Raw genomic sequence first — 18050 nt, forward strand, 5'->3', positions numbered from 1 at the left:
GCTTCAAGTATATCAATTGCCACATCAGCCTTTGATCGACGCTGGTTCAAACGCCAATGGGCTTGGCAGGGCGACATAGCCACCTGCCCCCACGGAAACACCACTGCCAATCGTCTACTAAAGAGGAAAGTCCACGGCCGTTCATTGCGGCCCTGCGGTGGTCGCGGACTCGGTCGCCCTGCCTTGATCTTATTTCAACACTTGGTGCTGTTGATTCCGCGAAACGCAGATTCCCCCATCACCATCCATGGAAATTGACCTGACGGCCACGGCCACGGCAGCGAAACAAGAATGGATCTGGAGTTGAATTCGCATCGCAGCTTAACCGAGCTCAACCAGGACCAAGAACGAGATAAAAAGACCCAATTTACTACGAGTATTGGACAGACATTTCCTCAAGAAAATCCAACTCTGCCAACATCGAAATATATCGCACTATTAAGGTGGATAAATGACCACTGGGCGTTGGAGATTGCGTCCTGCATTGGCGGCCTCGTCGCTCTTTTCTGCATTGTTGGAGTGCTTCTTGAATACGACGGAAGTGCTATCCCAGAATGGCCATATGGAATCACAATTAACTCGGTCCTTTCATGGATTGTCCTGGTGTTTAATGCCTTCATGTTGGGAACCATAGCAACGTGCTTCGGCCAAATGGCATGGGTTAATTTCAGCTCACCTACCGATAAGCCCTTGTCAAATGTTAGTTCGTATCATTGGGCCAGCAGAGGGGCTATCGGTTGCGTCGCCTTTATATGGGCTTCGAGGATGAGGTTTGTGGCCTCCCTATAGCTGGCAGATCAGGTAAAGCTGAGAAATTGCAACAGGAATTGGGCGTCTCTAGGAGCCTTTGCAACTATCGTTGCAGTCGGAGTAAGCCCTTTTGTTCAGCAGATGGCCACTGTAGAGAACAATCGTGTGCAAGTCAACTGGCCAGCATCTGTAGGCCGTGCCCAGACGTACTTCAATGTCGGAGGCTACATAACAGATGGTATAGGCTATTTAGCACCAGAGGGTATCCGCGCTGCTATCTATAGCTTCCTCCTAGCGAGTCCGGGCTCCAGTGGCGGGGGTGATAGCAGCACTGCACCCCGTCCAAGCATTCCAGTGCGGTGTGATTCAGGAGACTGTGATTTCCCTCCTTTCCAATCACTTGCCGTTTGCTCGGATTGTTCTGATATATCAAATATGCTAACTTCACATTGTGGAGTTAGTCCTTGCGCGCCAGAGATAACTATGTGCAATTACTCGCTACCGAACGGGATGCACACCAATGTGTCCAGCTATGTCACTACATCAGAGACATACTTCGAAACAATGGCTTCATATACGGGAAATATCACTACATCAGAGAAATACTTCGAATCAATTCCTTCATATACGGAGAACGAGACTCTTGTTGGTCGTTGGCCCGATGACCGGAGCATGATTCTAAACCTCACAGAGATACGAGCTCAATCGTTGCCCAACATATCCGAGCCCAAGGCCACTGCGGCAAGATGTTCTTTACGCTGGTGTGTCAACACATACTCTGCGCGCGTACGAAACCATACACTTTTCGAAAACGTCACGCACTCCTGGTATGACCCAAATCCTGTGCGCACTGTTGTAGAAACACCCCAATTGGTACGGCTTGACTTCCAACCGCCCAGCAAAGACAACCTGACACAATTCAACTTTACTATCGACAATGGGGAGACTTTCCTTACCCAGGCCTGGTTGGTAGATAACATTGTAATGCGATATTCCTTTGATACCTCGTGCGAGAGTGACGGGACCGCCTCGCTGAATTCCAATGGACGTACTCGAACCGAGCTTCAAGGGCCACTACGTCGTTCTAGTTTGGAAGACACATTCCAAAGACTTGCTACCGCGATGACAATTGCAGTGCGAAGTGTGGACCCAGTTGCCCAGGCTACAGCACCAGCGGGATTCGGTCCCGTTGAAGGCGTTGGACTCGCCAATGGGACGTCCTTTGCAACCGCAACCCAGATCAAAGTCCAGTGGGCATGGATCATCGTCCCCTCACTGCTGCTCATTTTGACGACACTATTCCTTGGAATCACCATTGTGAAGACAAGGCAGAATGGTCTGAAGGCGTGGAAGCAGTCTCCCTTAGCTCTGGTTTGTGCGGGCGTAAACGAGAGCACCCAGCAGCAGATTCGTGCAGCCGGGGACCCAACCATGATGGAAGAGATGGCGGATCATATACAAGTGCATCTTCAAAAGGAAGCTGAAATTACAGATGGTCGTTGGAGGTTGGAAGCTACGCGGGGGATACAATCTTGACGTGTATCATTCAGTTAACTGTATGTCAATTGGAAACGTACCCTGAACACTAGACCGAAGAACCCTGTAATATCATCTATGTTCCCCGCATGGCATCAGCCTAAGTAGCATACCAGTTTAACCGACCTGTCAAGATTCCAGGAGGGGCAGTCCAATATCCTCCCGACATCCCCGACACTCCGCCTCTACAAAACCCCAACCCCAGCGCTGTAGTCGCACGTTAAGATCAAATAATACGAGAAAGCAAAAACATGCCACCCCTTCCTGGATTCTCAGACAACGCACTTTCCAGCCGCGCAGACCTAATCCGCGCAGCCGCAGCAATAATCAAGCCCCTCCACGCCTACTTCTCGCCAGACTGCGCACTCATCCGCCTGCCCACCTCTACAGGAACGCACTTCGACGAGCGCGCAGCCCAACTAGAGGGCTTCGCCCGTCCACTATGGGTTGTATCAACATTACTCCAAGCTGCCCGAACACCTCCCATCCCCGGAACCGAGAGCGACACTCAGACTGCGGATGTAGAGTCTATTTATGCATTATGCCAACCCTGGATCCGCGGCCTAGCAACCGGAACCGACCCCTCACACCCCGAATACTGGGGCTCCATCGCCAACGGCGAACAGCACATGGTCGAAGCCGAAGTGATATCCTGCGCGCTGCTCTTCGCACCAGACGATTTCTTCCACGGGCAGCCTAGTGCGCGCGTGCGCGACAATATCACCGCCTGGCTGCGCGGGATGAATGGCAAGGATATGCCGCTGAATAATTGGCGGTGGTTTCGGGTATTTTCGAATCTAGCTCTCGTTCTTGTATGTGGGGTTCCGTATTCAGAGGTGCGGAGGGAGATGGAGGCGGATTTTGCGGTTTTGGATGCGTTTTATCTTGGGCAGGGGTGGTCGGGGGATGGGCCTTGGTTGACGGATGAGCAGCAGAGGGAGGAGGAGGAGAGGTCTATAAGGATGGGACGCCGGGATTGGATTGGGTGTGGGAGACAGGTTGATTATTATTCAGGGAGTTTTGCGATTCAGTATAGTCAACTGCTGTATGCGAAGTTTGCAGTGGATTTGGATCCGGAGAGGGCGATGAGGTATCGGCAGCAGGCACGCGAGTTTGGCGAGCATTTCTGGAGGTATTTCGATGAGAGAGGTCAGTCAGTTGAATTGGTTTACTTGCCTGGCTGTTACTGATACGATATGTCGGATGCAGGCGCTGCCATTCCGTTTGGTCGATCGCTCACGTATCGCTTTGCCTGTGGTGCGTATTTTGCTGCGCTGGCTGTTGCGGACGTGTCCGATATGCCTGCGCCGCTGGACTCGATTGGAGCAGTCAAGGGGTTCCTGCTGCGCCATCTTCGGTGGTGGACAAAACATTCACAGGATATCTTCTATCCCGATGGCACGATGAACATTGGGTATCTGTATCCGTACGTGCAGCCCACTGCAGCGCATATGGAGAGCTAACGACGATCAGAAACATGTATATGTCCGAAGACTACAACTCATCGCAGTCCGTCTATTGGGCCCTGAAGTCCATGATTCCCCTTCTCCTGGCAGATAGTCATCCGTTCTGGACCACGCCAGACTGTCCATACCCAGTCGCCACCTCGGCAGCCCTAATCCCCCAACCCACCCAGATCATCAGTAACCATCCAGCAGGATCTCACCACTTTCTCCTCTCAGCGGGCCAATTCGTCGCGTGGCCCATGAAAGCAAGCCAAGCCAAGTACTGCAAATTCGCATACTCGTCGTCCTTTGGCTTCAGCGTCCCAACCGGTCCCCTGATCCAGCAGATCGCACCGGACAGTACACTCGCGCTGAGTCGGGACGGAGCAGCAACATGGGCGGTAAAATGGAAGTGCTCGCTGCCGAGATTCGCAACGGCCTCTGTAGCGGGGGAATCTGTTCCAGTTGCTCATGTTGAGTGGCGTCCTTGGGCAGATGGGGATGCGGGTGTTATTGTCACGACGACCTTGATTCCCCCGACGGCGCGCTGGCCGGATTGGCATACCAGGATTCATCGGATTAGACTAAATAAAGGACAGCCGAAGCTGAGATCTTTCCACTTTGCTGAAGGCGGGTTTGCCATTTCCCGGGTTCCGCACGATGATAGCGAGAGTAGAGTCCTGCCGGTAGTTCAAACCGACGACGGTACCCTACGAGATCTCGAAATTGGCACTGATGAAGGGATCTATACATCCGATGCCAAAGTTCTCGTCCTCTCACATGCTGGAGCTAGTGGTATAGTGGGAAAGGCTCGTCGTGAAGGCGGCGATGTTTCAATCGAGCATGAAGCCATGAAGCCGGATTCTAATACTAATATCATGTCTCAGCGGACTCTGATACCCCTTATAAGGGGCGAAACGTTTGATATCTCGACGGGTGAGGATATCGTGCTTGTAACGAACGTGTTTGCTGTCTCCGCCCTGGGACGGGGGAAAGCGAAGCGGACTCTGCGCGAGAGATGGTTGGATATGCCTAGAATATTTCGGGAAGAAGAGAGGTCGGTGGAGGCTGAAGACGTGATCATGCTGGACTTTCCTAAATAATTAGGCTTCCGGATTGTCCAACAATGAACGAGGATCGCGCACAGAGTCTGCATGTTCAAGTTGCCCATTGCGACTGTTATAACGATGTAGTTAATGCAAGCACTAGGGTCTATTGGGACCAATTGTGGAAGCCCTCACTCTTGGTTCTGGACGTAAAAGTTCTTGGTGTCTCCATTGTGCAACATTATGTACCATTTGCAGTTGAGACAGGGTTCCTTAAACCTGGACATGATGGTACGGAGTAGATCGACATCGTACTCGTTCTTCGTGACAGCATGCTTTGACACGGCGAGCCCATGGACATCCTGCCATGTGCCACAATCCCTAATTCACTGTAAGTATCTCCTAGGTGATATATCTTGGTAGCAGACCTGTGCAAATACGCAAACGTGTATGTTTCTGCACAGTTGCCAAAAGGCCTGCCTTTGTTGCCCATCTGTGTAGAAGATACTTTTATAATGTATCCTGCTGCATGTAGGAAGTTCTAACCGTGCAGGAAGTATCGATTCCGCATCATACATGTTCTGACGTCTGTCTATCATCGGCAGCGGTCGACTGAACTTTGGGAAGGTTGATCAGTATTAAAAACTACATGTAGGTTTTTGGGCGGGATATAGCTCGAAATGGTTGGTCATTGTAGATAGGTGTGGCAGTAATACAACTTGTTGACCTAACATGGGATGGGCTTAAGCTGCATAGAACTCAGTAACTATATTATACTAAATGTACTGTATAGTATAATGCCTATTATTTGAACTTTTCCTCCTTTATTAGCTATCTACCATTGTGTATGGGTCTTTGAACAGGAAAGGTTCAGTACTTCATTGATAGCCATTCATTTATAGAATGACTCTTCCACCCAATATAGACTTCAGAAAGAACAATACTACACAAGAGGCTGTTCTTGTGGCTGGCTATTTACCGGCTTTATGAGGGGCTCTCTTTCCGAATCTCAAAATTCCCAGGCTTCCCCCCACGACTCTCGATGTACCACCGACAGTTGGGACAAGGGTCTCGGAGGTGCGGTAAAATGTCACTGATGCCGTAATGGTCACGCAGAATGGCATTCTTTCTTAAAGCAAGACCATGCACATTGTCCCAGGGCTCACTATGATACCTAATGTGTAATAGTTTGATTAGAATAGTCGGAGCGAAATCAAGGTGGAGGATCCGCATACTTGTCCAGGTAAGCAAAAGGGTACGTTTCCGCACAGTTACCCAGCTTGATCAGGTCAGGTTTTCCTCTCTTCCCCCCTGCAGGCCACTTGTCTATGTCGTCATGCAATTTCTTCAACAGCTCGGGATCCAATATATCGGACCGCGCGTCCTTAATCTTGCGATTCCAGGCAGACCTGAAGCTTGCATTCCTCGTTGAGCCGCCCCTAGAGGCACCGAGAAAGATCCTTTCTGCACGGGCAGCGCTGTCGGTCACCCAGACACTGCAGAACATAAACGGTAGGTTCTTCTTCGCACTTCCTATTAGCCTATAGCACCATCTACCGTATAATGCGGTGATATGAAGATAGTAATCCTCTCTCGTCGCGTCTTCCGAAACGTCAGCAAGGAGAGACATCAAGAGCCCTAACATGTCGCAAAGGCCCCAATACGGAATGTCATCGTTGTTGGGGTCGTGCTCCTCAATATCCAATTCTGATTTGTTTTCTTTCCGTCCTTGTGCAGCCTTTCTCGCGATAGATTGGTTTGGCTCGAGATTCGGATCTGCACATCTGGTGCCATCAGGGTAACTGCAGCGCGGTTTAGAAATGGACTTCTCTTCCGAACAAAGTCAGATCAAAGTTAGTTATAACCTTAGGCTCCTGATAAGACCTCGGATTTGGAGAAGGCTGTTATTGTCTGGTGACTGACCATTTATTGCCTTGTCTAAATGAGCGAAGATCTTGGTCAAGTTAGCATGAGGACCCTAAAAATGTGTCTCAAAAGTGCGTACATAGATGTCATACTTCATTCGTGTCGAATTTCCAAGCCTCGCCCATGTTGAGAGTGTGTCTACCTAGTTTCAGGGACGGTTTAGTGACTGTCGCCGAGCTTTGGGTGTCCATTTTGAAACGATAAGTTGTTTAGAGGAGAGCAACATTACGAAGAAGGAAAGGAGAAACATTGTAACGCAGTTCCTTTTATTAATATAGCCTCCTTTGAGGCAGACGCACAGCAGATGATATTGAAAGACGACGGGTTGAACGCAATATGTACAACAATGGAAGAAGATACTCTCACGGCGGCCACCTTGCACGACTATCCCAAAAGCTACCCAGTAAAGAGGTCATGCTCTGACTCCGTATCTTCGCTATCAATAATTTCATATTTGAACTCACCACACCAGTCAGAGTTCAGGTCGATAAGAATCTCGTTCTCCGTTGTTGGCCAAATGATACGCTTGAAGACGAAAGAGATGTGGCCCCCTATGTAGAAAGCTCCGCCTGTTTCAAATAAAATCGTCCCAGTATTGGGAATGCAGGCTATGTTACGTGTAACTGGCCGTTTGCCTGGCCTAATGTTTTCATCTTCATCAAAGAAATCGTCATCACCAGTGATTTGTTGCAGCCAGTCATCCATGACCCAGCCATCCCAGTCCAGCTCTTTAGGATCACAGGTCCAGCGAGCGGGGTGGATTTTAATCTTCGGACGCTCCTTAGTATCAGAGCAGCGTCCAGTATGTGGTTCCTCCTTAGGAGTCTGCTTAGCTTCAGGCCTGGGCTTCGACTGCGAGCATATATTAGTATAGGGTTACTGGTAGGCGGGGTCTCGTGTGGGACACTTACTTCCATTGTGGGCAGGAGTGTGGTTGTAGAGGAATGTACTATTAATCTGATAACATGCAGATAAGGTCGAAGACTTTATAGAGCTTCCACCATCATGTCTGTGGCATTCATCAAACATTATCTTCACTGTTTCCCCCTTTAACTGGCCATGTGTGTCTGTCTGGGTCCTGGGATCATGGCTAGCCTGTAACATGGCCATTCAATACTTGATTCACAGCCAAAAGAACTGCAGCAGCTTACCTTTTATGTTATTCCTTAGGCTGGGGAAGAGTTACTCGTTTCACAGACTTCAAGCAAATACTATTGATGGGACCTTGGGGATGGACACGTGACCCGCTCTATGAGGGGCTCGCTCTCTTTCTCTCTTTCTCTCTCTCTCTCTCTCTCTCTCTCTCTCTCTCTCTCTCTCTTTCGTCTCTTTATCTCTTAGTCGTCCATGTTTCCATCATCCCACCTTTTAATAGCGACAAAGCCCAGAAAACTTTCAATATGCAAGAGCAGAAATCGGTAGCCATCATCGGTGGTACGTGATGTTCACATTCACCATTCCATTCATGTATCTGTCACTGAACAGCCCCTCAGCCGGCATATTCGGTCTTTCATTGGCTGTTGCGCTGCGAGACAAAGGTGAGTCATTTCTCGAGGACTGAAGGAATGGCCCTTGATTATTCTATTCACATCTATGCAGGCCACAAAGTCACTGTCTTTGACCGCGCCCAGTACGACGCGAATGGGTACGACCCCGCTGCCGACGACGTCCAGGCGGCTTCTGTAGACCATAACAAGATTGTAAGCTCGTAATACTACAAAGCATTGGATCCTCTCAATGGGCTAACTCAACCAGTTTCGCGCCTCATATGGAACAAAACTCCACTACCAGCGCTTAGCGATGGAGAGCCGCGACGCCTGGATGCTCGAGGATGAGAAGAGAGGATTCTCCGAGGAGAATGGCCGCTGGGATGACCGCAAGCTGTTTTCATCCAGCGGGATGCTGCGAGTTCAGCCGTCTGACTCTCTTGGTGCGCTGGAAAGAGAGACGTTGGCTAATATGGAACGCGATGGTCTTCGGCACACACAGTTTGTCAAGAGTAACGCTGAAGACCGTCATCGCGCTGCAAAGCTTGGCTGGGATGACAAGCTGCTCGAGTTTGGGATTCCAGAGGCTTCGCCTGCTCTGAATTATGAAGCAGTTCTTGATTCACTAGCTGGCTTTGTGAGGTGTAGCAATGCCTGTGCGTACTATCAAAGGCTGGCTGTCGAGAAGGGGGTGGAATTCCATTTCGGCAATGAGGGTGCCGTTGAGGCGCTTGTCAAGTCGAAGCATGGCTCTGACTCTGAAAGGGGAAAGGTCACAGGGGTGAAGACAAAGGCCGGTAAAGCCTACAATGCAGATGTGGTTGTTGTTGCTGGTTAGTTGCAGCCCTTGCAGTCATTCACACTTACTGATGAAGTGTAGCCGGGTCCTTCTCAACGCAGATTCTTCCTGACTTGAGCTACCATTTGGAGTCCTCTGCAGGAAGCGTCGCCGCCTTCAGGATCAATCCGGCCGACAAAGACCTGTGGGACAAATACTCCCCGGAGAGATTTCCCGTCATGACGTGGAAAAGCGTCCCCCGAGATAGGTCTGGCAAAGACACAGGCAGCATTTATGTTCTTCCGCGAACCCCAGAAGGTTTGGTAAAGATCGGTTATCGTGGAATCAAGGTATACACCGACTGAATATCCTCCCATCACAAGCTAACCAAAGGCTATTCAGTTCACGAACTTCCAATCCGCCCCTGCAAACACTCCCTTTACACAGGACGGCCAGTGGTCAGTGCCCCTTCCACCAGAGGAGTGCTCTGAGCTGCACGAGTCCGCAATATACGCCATTAAGCAATTTGTCTCGATTTTCTTACCTGAATTCCACGGCGTCCCGTTCGATTTCACCAAGCTTTGCTGGTATACCGACTCCTTGGATAATTCTTTTGTGGTCAGTCCCTTGCTCTCAATAAGACCCGGACCATATATACTGAACAGCAAATAGATCGATTACGTACCAGACTATGCAGACAATTCTGTGTTTGTTTGTACCGGAGGAAGCGGTCACGGCGCAAAGTTCCTCCCTGTTCTAGGCCAGGTACCTATCCACCATTCTTTCATACACAGTCTCTAATCTGGCCACAGCATGCGGCGGACATTCTTGAACATGGTGATGAGAGCGCCTCATATATGCGCCCATTCTGGCGGTGGAGACCCGATGCTCCCCGACGGAATGGCCTTGAGGAGGGTCCTGGTGGACCGCGGAATCTCAATCGGCGCTGATATAGTGGTCTTAATACTAGAATTGAGGGACGTCTCCATATCCTTGCAACATATAATGTCAGAATTATTTCCAGATACTTCTATGGTACGACTGACGGAGGTCTAGAATGATCACTGCGTCACCGGTACCTGTACTGTACATATACTACCGCACTGACCGACCACTGAAAACAAGGACCGCCAGCGCACCCCCCGCCACCAAGTAAACCGCCCCCGTAAACATCTGAACAGGAAAGTACGGCCCTTGAATACTCTCCGGATTTCTCAACTGCAGAGCAATAACTTCTGCCACTGTTCCGGGGGGTACACAAACAAGCCAGAAAACCGCCAACGCACCACCCACCTCCTGCAGCGCAACAAGCTCAGCTGCAATCGCCGGTGCAGCAGCCCAGATCGTCCCGGCTTCCATACCCGCGAGAATCGAAAAGGCGAAGAGGGACCCCTTGTGCGTGGTGAATGGCCAGAACACCATGCAAAGCAGGCCGCACAATGCAGTCGCAACGGCGGGGACACGGATCCGGCCAAATCGGTCACTCAAGGCGCCGACGAGAGGACGGCCTAGTGCTTGTCCGAGATTGAGCAGTGCACTGGCAAGACTCCCTGTATCGGATGATAGCCCAATAGCTGTAGCGTAGCTGGCCAGACTAAACAAGAGTGAGATGTAGCCGAGGACACTGAGAAACCCCCAGGTAAGGAAGAGTATGTATCTCGGTTCCCGAAAAAGAGAAAGACGAATCTGCATGCGTTTCTTTTTCCTCGAAGAAACTTTCCGCTCGCGCACAAGCATGCCACAAACGAGATTCACAGCGAACGAGACTATCCCCAGGACGCGAAACGCCCAACGGAATCCCAGAGTCTGGATCATGCGGTTGGTTGCCAGGGAGTAGATCAGCCCGCCTGTCCCCGAGCCAGCTGCGACAATGCCATTGGCGATACCGCGGCGTTTACTGAACCATTGGTTTGGGATGCCGACGGTGGTGATGAAGAGGCATGACATGCCGAAGCCGAAGCAGATGCCCTGGCTGAGGAAAAGCTGCCAGCTGGCTGTGGCGAAAGAGGCAGAGACCATTGAGGCTGTTGAAAGGATGACGCCGATCACGATGAAGTAGCGGGTGGGGATCCATGGAGAGAGGGAGGTGATGAGGGGTGCGATTAGCAGGGCGCAGGAAATACTGAGGCCGCTGACGAGGGCGTAGACGATGGCTGAGGTGCCTGGGAATTGGTCGGAGGAGAGGTAGAAGGCTAGTATTACTCCGTACGCCTGACGGGTCAGCGTGGCACGTAGTAGATATTCAACGGGGTAGTTACACTATTGATACCCCAGGTATGGGCATTGATGAGGAAGATGCACAGCACGCATACCCAGCCATAGCCCCCTTCCGGGAAGTCCTCGTCGGCAGTTGCAATCTCTGGTGGGCGAGGCTTTTCCGAGCGAGACTTAGACATTATCTCAATAGTTTCCACGGCAAACTGTACCTTCTTACAGCAATCAGGATGTTATACCTTTATATAACAACTGTCGGGGTTAGGGCTGGCCTCCGACGGATCCACCCCGATGCTGAGTCAACGCTCTCTCTTTCTCTGTCTCTTCTTAAGAACGCCACGCCGCCCGATCCGACACCTCTGTCGCTGTTTATCTCCGGCTCCGATACTCGATCGTGATGTCTGATGCTGCCTCTGCCCACGCCTGCGTGCCCTGTCGTGCCGCCAAGGTGGGTTGTGACAAGTCGCGGCCGCAGTGCATGCGCTGTCTCCGCAGGGGCCTGGACTGCTGCTATGCGCCGAAAACGGCGTCCCTCGGTCGGAAAGCCGGTCATCGTGCGACAGTGAGTAGCACTGGCAGTCAGTCTATCAATCACTCGCCGCATCTGGAATCTCTCCTTCCCGAGACACATGAGAGCAAGTTACCTACAAACTTGGTCCAGGTACAGGCCCGCCATCTAGTGATCAATAAAGTGGATCAGCAGGACATCGCTAATTGCCAACTGTGATAGAAACGGAACCGTGTTCCGAAGGCTTGTCGGCGCTGTCGCCAGCTGAAGATCAAATGTGACCGGCAGCAGCCATGCAGTCGCTGCATCAAGGCCAACGGCGGCCGCGACTGTCACTATCCAAGGCCTTCGACTGAGCCGGATAAAGAGTCTGTTCCCCTTTGGAAGCAGACCTTTCACAGTGGAATCCACTGGTCGGGGCTCGTTCAGAATGTATGTCCATGCAGTCTATTTTGGCTTTGACTAATTTTCCCAGATTCAGAGTCTGTTAAAGCACCGTCGGTGGGCTGAAAACCAGGAGGACGGCCAGCATATAACGTTCTCGTCTGTCGATAACATCTTTGGCAATATTGGACCTCTATCCAATGCTCCGAGGAGAACGCTGCTGTCCTACATACCCCCAAGGGATGTCGTCGAGTCACTGATCGCGCACTACCTGGACAGCGTCGAGCCGTTTCACCAGATCATCCATTTGCCCACCTTTGAAGAAGAGCTTGAGGTCTTCTGGAGCAAGCCCGGAACAGTCGGCGACGGATGGCTGGCGCAGCTGTTCGCCATCCTCGCCCTGGGCTGTCAGCTACACTGTATAAGTGCATCAGCAAACAGCAATGACATGGGCATCTCGCCAGGTCGCCTGTTCGAGGCAGCCCAGGCGTGTCTGCAGCGAACGCCGTTCATGATACGGCCACAACTAACCAGTATCCGAGCCTTGTGCCTTTTTGTCATTTTCAAACAGACCAAGGTTATGATGACCTGCGTTGAATGCGACGCCCTCTGGCCTGCAACAGGCCTCATCGTCCGGCATGCAGTACTACTAGGTCTTCATTCGACTGATTCAGCCCAACACCCCCAGTTCGAGTCCAGCGAAACCACCAGCATCCGGAACCGTCTCTGGGCGGCAGTCATCCTGCTGGATCTGCGCCAAAGCCTCGCAGCCGGAATGCCCATAATCCCACCATCCCGAGACCTCATCGCAGAGCCATTATTCACAATCCACCAACAGAATCCTGCCACCGACAGCAAAGACCTCGCCTTCCCCCTCGTCCTCTACGACATCCTCCCGCAGGTCTTTCGCATCCTCGAACTCGCCACCTCACCGCAGGTAACCCTCGCATACAGCCAAGTCGCCAGCTACGACCGCCAAATCCGCGCCCTCCTCAAATACCACGAAACTTCATTCCTGGCGCCAGGCCATGAGGATGAAAAAGACGTCGACATCAACGCCCGCTTCCAATGGACCATGACAAACGTCTTCTTCCGCCGCGTCCTCCTAGCCCTGCATAGCCGCCTTTACCAGGAACCAAACGCCGCAACCCGATACCCAGTGTCGTACTGGTCCTCTCTCGAGTGCAGCATCGTCTTGCTCTCCACGCAGCGCGAGCTGTGGGACACATCCTCCTCCTCCCCTTCTCCTTCTGTTTCAACTCCAGAAGCAAAAACAGCCGCCTTCATCGCCCGCCTCTTCATTCAGGAATTCTTCCTTGCCGTCGTGACAATCTGCTTCCATTTAGTCCAAGAGCAAGAGCAGTCCCCGCTTGTATCTGTAACAGGAGGAAATGGACTATGGTGTGAGGGCCATGCGCGGCGGACGATACTGGAGCTATTGCGTTCGTGCCGCGATATTTGGGGACTTGAGAAGGGGACGTCGGTTTGTCATGGGAGGTCATTTCGGATGATTGATTCGATGGTGAGGTTTTTGGAGGAATCTAGGTCTGGGTCTGGACTTGGATCTGGATCTTGCTCTGGGTTGGGGTCTAGAGGGAGTGGAAGTGTGTGTGAGGACGGGGAGGATGATGGGGTTGAAGTGGGGAGGTGTACGTGTGCTGGAGATGGATGTGAAGTATTTTCTCTGGAGCAGTGGGTGGATGGGGTTGAGCTTGCTGAATATTAGAAGCGAGTTTATTGTCTGTCATTATACTACTAAATTGGAAGACGTACAAGGATAATGATATATGTCCGTATAGTATTTATATATCTAGATACATATTCGGTGTGCTAGTATATATATGTATGAAATTGTACATAGATCTGCAGCAACTCACTATTCCTAAAGAATAACGATATTGACCACCAGCAGATCTTGCAGTATCAAATCTGAGATCTAAAGCTCGTCCACCTCGTCTGTCGAGCAAGACAACGGTCGCGTGGGTCTTTTCCCAGAATAGCGCGGGATGAGAGTTACGTTAATAGAAAGATCGTCAGGGTCAGTCAGATTAAGGAGAAGCAACAACCCTCGTTGCCTCCCACTGTGTCACTGTCACTGTCACTGTCACAGTGACAACGCGGTCAGTTGATTACCGTAACCAAAGGAAAATAATAATAATTAACCAAATGAGCTTGCCGACGGGATGCTTGACAGCTTGACCCTGAATCTCTGGCCGTGGCCCTGACCCATTGAGGCGCAGATCAGCGCTAGCAAGCCCTAAGAGCCCCCGGCGTTTGGGGGCCGTTCCCCCAGCCACTCAGCCCGGCCGCCCTGCTGCGGAGTCTCCACTGTCATTTCACGGCCTGCTGAAGGAATGGGCAAGGAGCAAATCACAAATGCAATTCCCAGTCAAAGCGCAGCCCTCGAGCCGAGGACAGCCCGACTGACTGACTGTGAGTGCTCGATCGCGTTGGAGGCTGACAGACCCCAGGCCGGTGGACCGGTCACTGCTCCTTTCCTCAGCACGATTCAGTCTCTTCACTCCTGCAAGTCGCAAATCACCAAATAGCCAAATCCTCTCGCCTTGATTCTGTTTCTGTGTTTGTTATTTTGTTGTTCAAAATGAGCGACTTCGACACAGGCCCGCCCTACGGCTTCTACCTCCGCCACAACGGCACCTGCCCAGACAACCTGGTCCAGTGCAGCTCACAACATCAATGGGAAGACGAATACGGCGAGTGGTTCAACTGCTGTCCCGAGAACACCGTCTGCGTCGACAACACATGCTGCCCGACGGACTCCGGGTGCAAGACGGCCATCGAGAGCGACCCGCACTGCGCGAACAATCAGACGTGGGACCTGTATTACAGCGACGGCTGGTTCTGCTGCGAACACGACACGATCGGGTATGTGAATGACGGGCTGGTCGCGGGGAATAGCCAGGTCAGTGGTGTTGCCTGTGCGGAGCATTGGATGCAGGGGGATAATTATAATGTCCTGGTTGCTTCCGCGAAGGGTGAGTACACATCTCTATCGATTACAGGAGTCGATTGAAGGATATAAATATAAAGGATCCAGCTAATGGTATAATCTACAGGCACACCCTCTGCATCAGCAACGCCGTCCGCCTCAGCATCCGCGTCCGATTCACCGTCCGCAACATCAGATACAGCAAATTCAGATTCAGACTCCGATTCAGGCCCGTCCAAGACCGCAGCCATTGTGGGCGGCGTCGTTGGGGGCGTAGTCGGCGGTCTTGCCGGACTGGCCCTTATAATCTTCCTAGTATGGTACGCGAGGCGGCGCCGCCGACGACAGCAGGGAGAGGTTCCCGGCCAGGCGGCTGCGCTCCCTCCTACACCCGGCCAGAACGTCACCGTGCCGGTGCAGGAGTACAAGGGGGCCTTTGGCGAGCTTCCAGATACCCCTGTCCGGCCGGAGCTGTCAGGGCCTCCTAGTCAGATGGCGCATGAGTTGCCTGCTGATTCGAGTCGGTAGCAGGCTTGATACACTCAGTCATTTTCGTTGTTTCGTTATTTTTTTTTATACCCGCTGGGACAGGGACAGTCGCTGGCCAGCCTAATGTCTTTCTACTTATTTCTTTTTCTTGTACATGGCATTTGAAAGCGCTGCATAATCCTATTACGATATTCTACTAAATTTATACAAGCCCGGTATTCGGGCGCAGACTTCTTGCTCGCAGTAGTCTGTACAATATATCAAGACGGATGGGCCATTGCCACCACCACAGACTCATCATTACAGATTCTTATACTTGGTATCGACGTGTCGAGTCAACCTCGGGTCTTCTTCAGCTTCTTCTGGTCCAGGAACCTTCTTAGTCTATGTTACAGATGAGTCGGTCTTATAATCACTTCGGCCCTCCAAGCTGTTCTGGGCTCCTCAACCTGGGGTTGATTGCTCTAGTTAAATAGGAGGTCAGCAAATAACAAGCCGCTGTTTAAAGCTGCCAGAGGGGAGAATAGCCGCCAGACGAAGTAATGTAATTAATATAAGATATCCATCTACTCAGCTACTTCAAAGAATATAAATCCATTCAAACCAACATACTATTTCCACCCCGTCACTCCCTCCTCGTAAACACCAATTGACACCCATCCTACAAAGTCAGCACCAGCATAGCAAGAAAATACAAAGGAAAAGAGAGGAAAACGTACCATCGGAAACAAGGTCGCAAAAACCCTAATCTCCTCAGACCTCTCCGTAGCCACATGTCTCCAATCCAACTCCAGCGCCGCCTTCCCAATCATCCCCGCCATCGACAACGGCACATACCGTCTCGCCAGACAATCATGCGGACCGGCCCCAAACACCAACCAGTTCTTGGTCTGTTTCTCCGCGTCCCCGCTGATCCAGCGGTCCGGGTCGAATACATCTGGATTCGGGTATGCCGCTGGGTCGTGCAGAGCCGGGTAACAAGATGGGATCACCATTGCGCCTCGGGGTACTGTATAAGTGGGCGTAATCGGGAATGGCCTTGTCGCGAGATAAGGCACGAAGATCACGGGCGGTCTGTGTCGGAGGAGTTCCTTGATGACGGCGGCGGTGTAGGGTAGATTCTCGAGCATGGGCAGGTCGAATGGTTTACGCGGGTCTCCGTTTCTGGCGGATAGGTTCTCTTCGCGAAGCCGGGTGAGGACGTCCGGTCGTTGAGCGAGGATTTGAAAAAGCCACGTTGTTGCGCTGGAACTGGCGTCCTGGGATGCGAAGAGGAAGGTGAATAGGGTTTCGGAGATTTCGGTGTTTGTGAATTCGCGGATCAGGTTTGGTGGTTTGGGAGTGTCTGTTTCGCCCCTGGATAGGGCTTTATAATACCTCGCCGACTCCATCATGTGCAGCACCCAGTGGTCGACGATGCAGGTGGGCTCAGCCCCGGTGGCCATATTGGCTTTACAAGCTGCAGCGGCCTTTGCGAATTCGGCGTGCACGGCGTCGGCGGTGCGTTTCCCCAGCCAGGGTTTCGTGTATGGGATGTAGATTGACAGCGGGACATTGACGAGCTCGAGAGCTTCGGTGACGAGGTAGAAGTCGTCTGCGATCTGCTTGACCGCGTCCTGGGAGATGTACTCGCCGAAGAAGGTGCGGATGGAGAGGGCGCAGTTGATTTCGCGGAAGAGGGTCATGAAGGCCATGGGCTGGAGATTGTTGGACGCACTGGCGGCGACGAACTTGTCAAAGTAGTGCGCTAGAACGCGTTCCTGGGCTGGGAGGTAGGTCGAGATTGCTTTGTTGGTGAAGAGAGGGGCGAGCCCGCGGCGGTACTCGGTGTGGGCTTTGCCTTGGAGGAAGACCCAGGCCTTGTGGCCGAGGATCTCTTTGGCCATGGGGACGATGCAGGGCTCGGCGTATGTTGGCGATTTGAAGACTTTGTGGGCGAGGTCGCGGTCAGATGCGAGGACGACGAATCTGCTGGTCAGTGTATGGAAGTCGGGCAGAGTTGACGACGTACTTGTGGAAGATGGATACACAGCTGAGCGGTCCGCTTGCCCATTGTTCGAGATAGGACTCGAATCTAGGGTGCAGTGCCTGGATGAACGGGCCCATGAGAGGTATCTTGAACGCCGGCCCAGCAATGGACCCTTTGCGCCAGATGTACATGACTGAGATGTTAGACATGATCACTTACTTGGGTGTACTTGGGGTGTATTACCTTGATCATAAACAATGACGCCGAGTAGGATGGTGACGACGTACTGCCACGCAGCCCAGCCGGATACTGAGGTTACAGCAGTGAGAGGCTGTTTCGACCATGACTGCTCTGTCGAGACATTATACATGAGATCCATGTTGCGTTGTGTAATTGGCAGGTGTTCTGTAATCTCACAGGTGAAGTCTGCCGGGTATTTATACTCACTTAATAAGTAACTCATTTAATAAATAAGTAATATTCCCTCAGTAAGAACTCATACTGTAGAGCTGCCCGATTGGGACTAGTCTCCGATTGTGGCCCCCGTCTTGGCGGATTCGGAGACTAG

General features: G+C 51.8%; 9 protein-coding genes across 9 annotated transcripts; 5 read left to right on the forward strand and 4 right to left on the reverse strand.

The window, feature by feature from the left end:
* Nucleotides 1-291: 291 nt before the first annotated feature.
* ASPSYDRAFT_90891 (DUF3176 domain-containing protein) lies at nucleotides 292-2286 on the forward strand (the record flags this gene model as incomplete). Its single annotated transcript, XM_040852402.1, has 3 exons — nucleotides 292-770; nucleotides 825-1109; nucleotides 1212-2286. The coding sequence occupies 3 exons, from the start codon at nucleotides 292-294 to the stop codon at nucleotides 2284-2286; spliced, it is 1839 nt and encodes a 612-aa protein (XP_040701418.1).
* Nucleotides 2078-4984, forward strand: ASPSYDRAFT_205142 (DUF2264 domain-containing protein). The gene is made up of 3 exons (XM_040843875.1): nucleotides 2078-3435; nucleotides 3496-3712; nucleotides 3760-4984. Exons 1-3 carry the CDS (start codon nucleotides 2538-2540, stop codon nucleotides 4832-4834), a joined length of 2190 nt encoding a protein of 729 aa, XP_040701419.1. The 5' UTR covers nucleotides 2078-2537; the 3' UTR covers nucleotides 4835-4984.
* Nucleotides 4985-5761: 777 nt separating this feature from the next.
* On the reverse strand, nucleotides 5762-6894 carry ASPSYDRAFT_90893 (uncharacterized protein; the record flags this gene model as incomplete). The annotated part of the gene is made up of 4 exons (XM_040852403.1): nucleotides 5762-5951; nucleotides 6013-6607; nucleotides 6701-6731; nucleotides 6796-6894. 4 exons carry the CDS (start codon nucleotides 6892-6894, stop codon nucleotides 5762-5764), a joined length of 915 nt encoding a protein of 304 aa, XP_040701420.1.
* Nucleotides 6895-7071: 177 nt separating this feature from the next.
* On the reverse strand, nucleotides 7072-7977 carry ASPSYDRAFT_133623 (uncharacterized protein). The gene is made up of 3 exons (XM_040840644.1): nucleotides 7855-7977; nucleotides 7615-7798; nucleotides 7072-7555 (listed from the first exon to the last, which is right to left on the reverse strand). The coding sequence occupies exons 2-3, from the start codon at nucleotides 7618-7620 to the stop codon at nucleotides 7100-7102; spliced, it is 462 nt and encodes a 153-aa protein (XP_040701421.1). The 5' UTR covers nucleotides 7621-7798; nucleotides 7855-7977; the 3' UTR covers nucleotides 7072-7099.
* A 40-nt stretch (nucleotides 7978-8017) lies between these two features.
* ASPSYDRAFT_46772 (NAD(P)/FAD-dependent oxidoreductase) lies at nucleotides 8018-10374 on the forward strand. Its single transcript, XM_040847311.1, has 8 exons — nucleotides 8018-8137; nucleotides 8197-8241; nucleotides 8303-8403; nucleotides 8459-9023; nucleotides 9071-9318; nucleotides 9371-9586; nucleotides 9641-9733; nucleotides 9781-10374. Exons 1-8 carry the CDS (start codon nucleotides 8104-8106, stop codon nucleotides 9916-9918), a joined length of 1440 nt encoding a protein of 479 aa, XP_040701422.1. The 5' UTR covers nucleotides 8018-8103; the 3' UTR covers nucleotides 9919-10374.
* ASPSYDRAFT_154834 (uncharacterized protein) lies at nucleotides 10064-11364 on the reverse strand (the record flags this gene model as incomplete). Its single annotated transcript, XM_040842401.1, has 2 exons — nucleotides 10064-11179; nucleotides 11227-11364. 2 exons carry the CDS (start codon nucleotides 11362-11364, stop codon nucleotides 10064-10066), a joined length of 1254 nt encoding a protein of 417 aa, XP_040701423.1.
* Nucleotides 11365-11579: 215 nt separating this feature from the next.
* Nucleotides 11580-13800, forward strand: ASPSYDRAFT_90897 (uncharacterized protein; the record flags this gene model as incomplete). The annotated part of the gene is made up of 3 exons (XM_040852404.1): nucleotides 11580-11843; nucleotides 11913-12122; nucleotides 12166-13800. 3 exons carry the CDS (start codon nucleotides 11580-11582, stop codon nucleotides 13798-13800), a joined length of 2109 nt encoding a protein of 702 aa, XP_040701424.1.
* A 786-nt stretch (nucleotides 13801-14586) lies between these two features.
* ASPSYDRAFT_46776 (uncharacterized protein) lies at nucleotides 14587-16044 on the forward strand. Its single transcript, XM_040847312.1, has 2 exons — nucleotides 14587-15070; nucleotides 15152-16044. The coding sequence occupies exons 1-2, from the start codon at nucleotides 14677-14679 to the stop codon at nucleotides 15550-15552; spliced, it is 795 nt and encodes a 264-aa protein (XP_040701425.1). The 5' UTR covers nucleotides 14587-14676; the 3' UTR covers nucleotides 15553-16044.
* On the reverse strand, nucleotides 16039-17889 carry ASPSYDRAFT_205151 (uncharacterized protein). The gene is made up of 4 exons (XM_040843876.1): nucleotides 17726-17889; nucleotides 17525-17675; nucleotides 16233-17481; nucleotides 16039-16174 (listed from the first exon to the last, which is right to left on the reverse strand). Exons 1-4 carry the CDS (start codon nucleotides 17859-17861, stop codon nucleotides 16139-16141), a joined length of 1572 nt encoding a protein of 523 aa, XP_040701426.1. The 5' UTR covers nucleotides 17862-17889; the 3' UTR covers nucleotides 16039-16138.
* Between the last annotated feature and the right edge of the window lie 161 nt (nucleotides 17890-18050).

Source organism: Aspergillus sydowii (assembly GCF_001890705.1).
Source record: "Aspergillus sydowii CBS 593.65 unplaced genomic scaffold ASPSYscaffold_7, whole genome shotgun sequence".
Classification (NCBI taxonomy): domain Eukaryota; kingdom Fungi; phylum Ascomycota; class Eurotiomycetes; order Eurotiales; family Aspergillaceae; genus Aspergillus; species Aspergillus sydowii.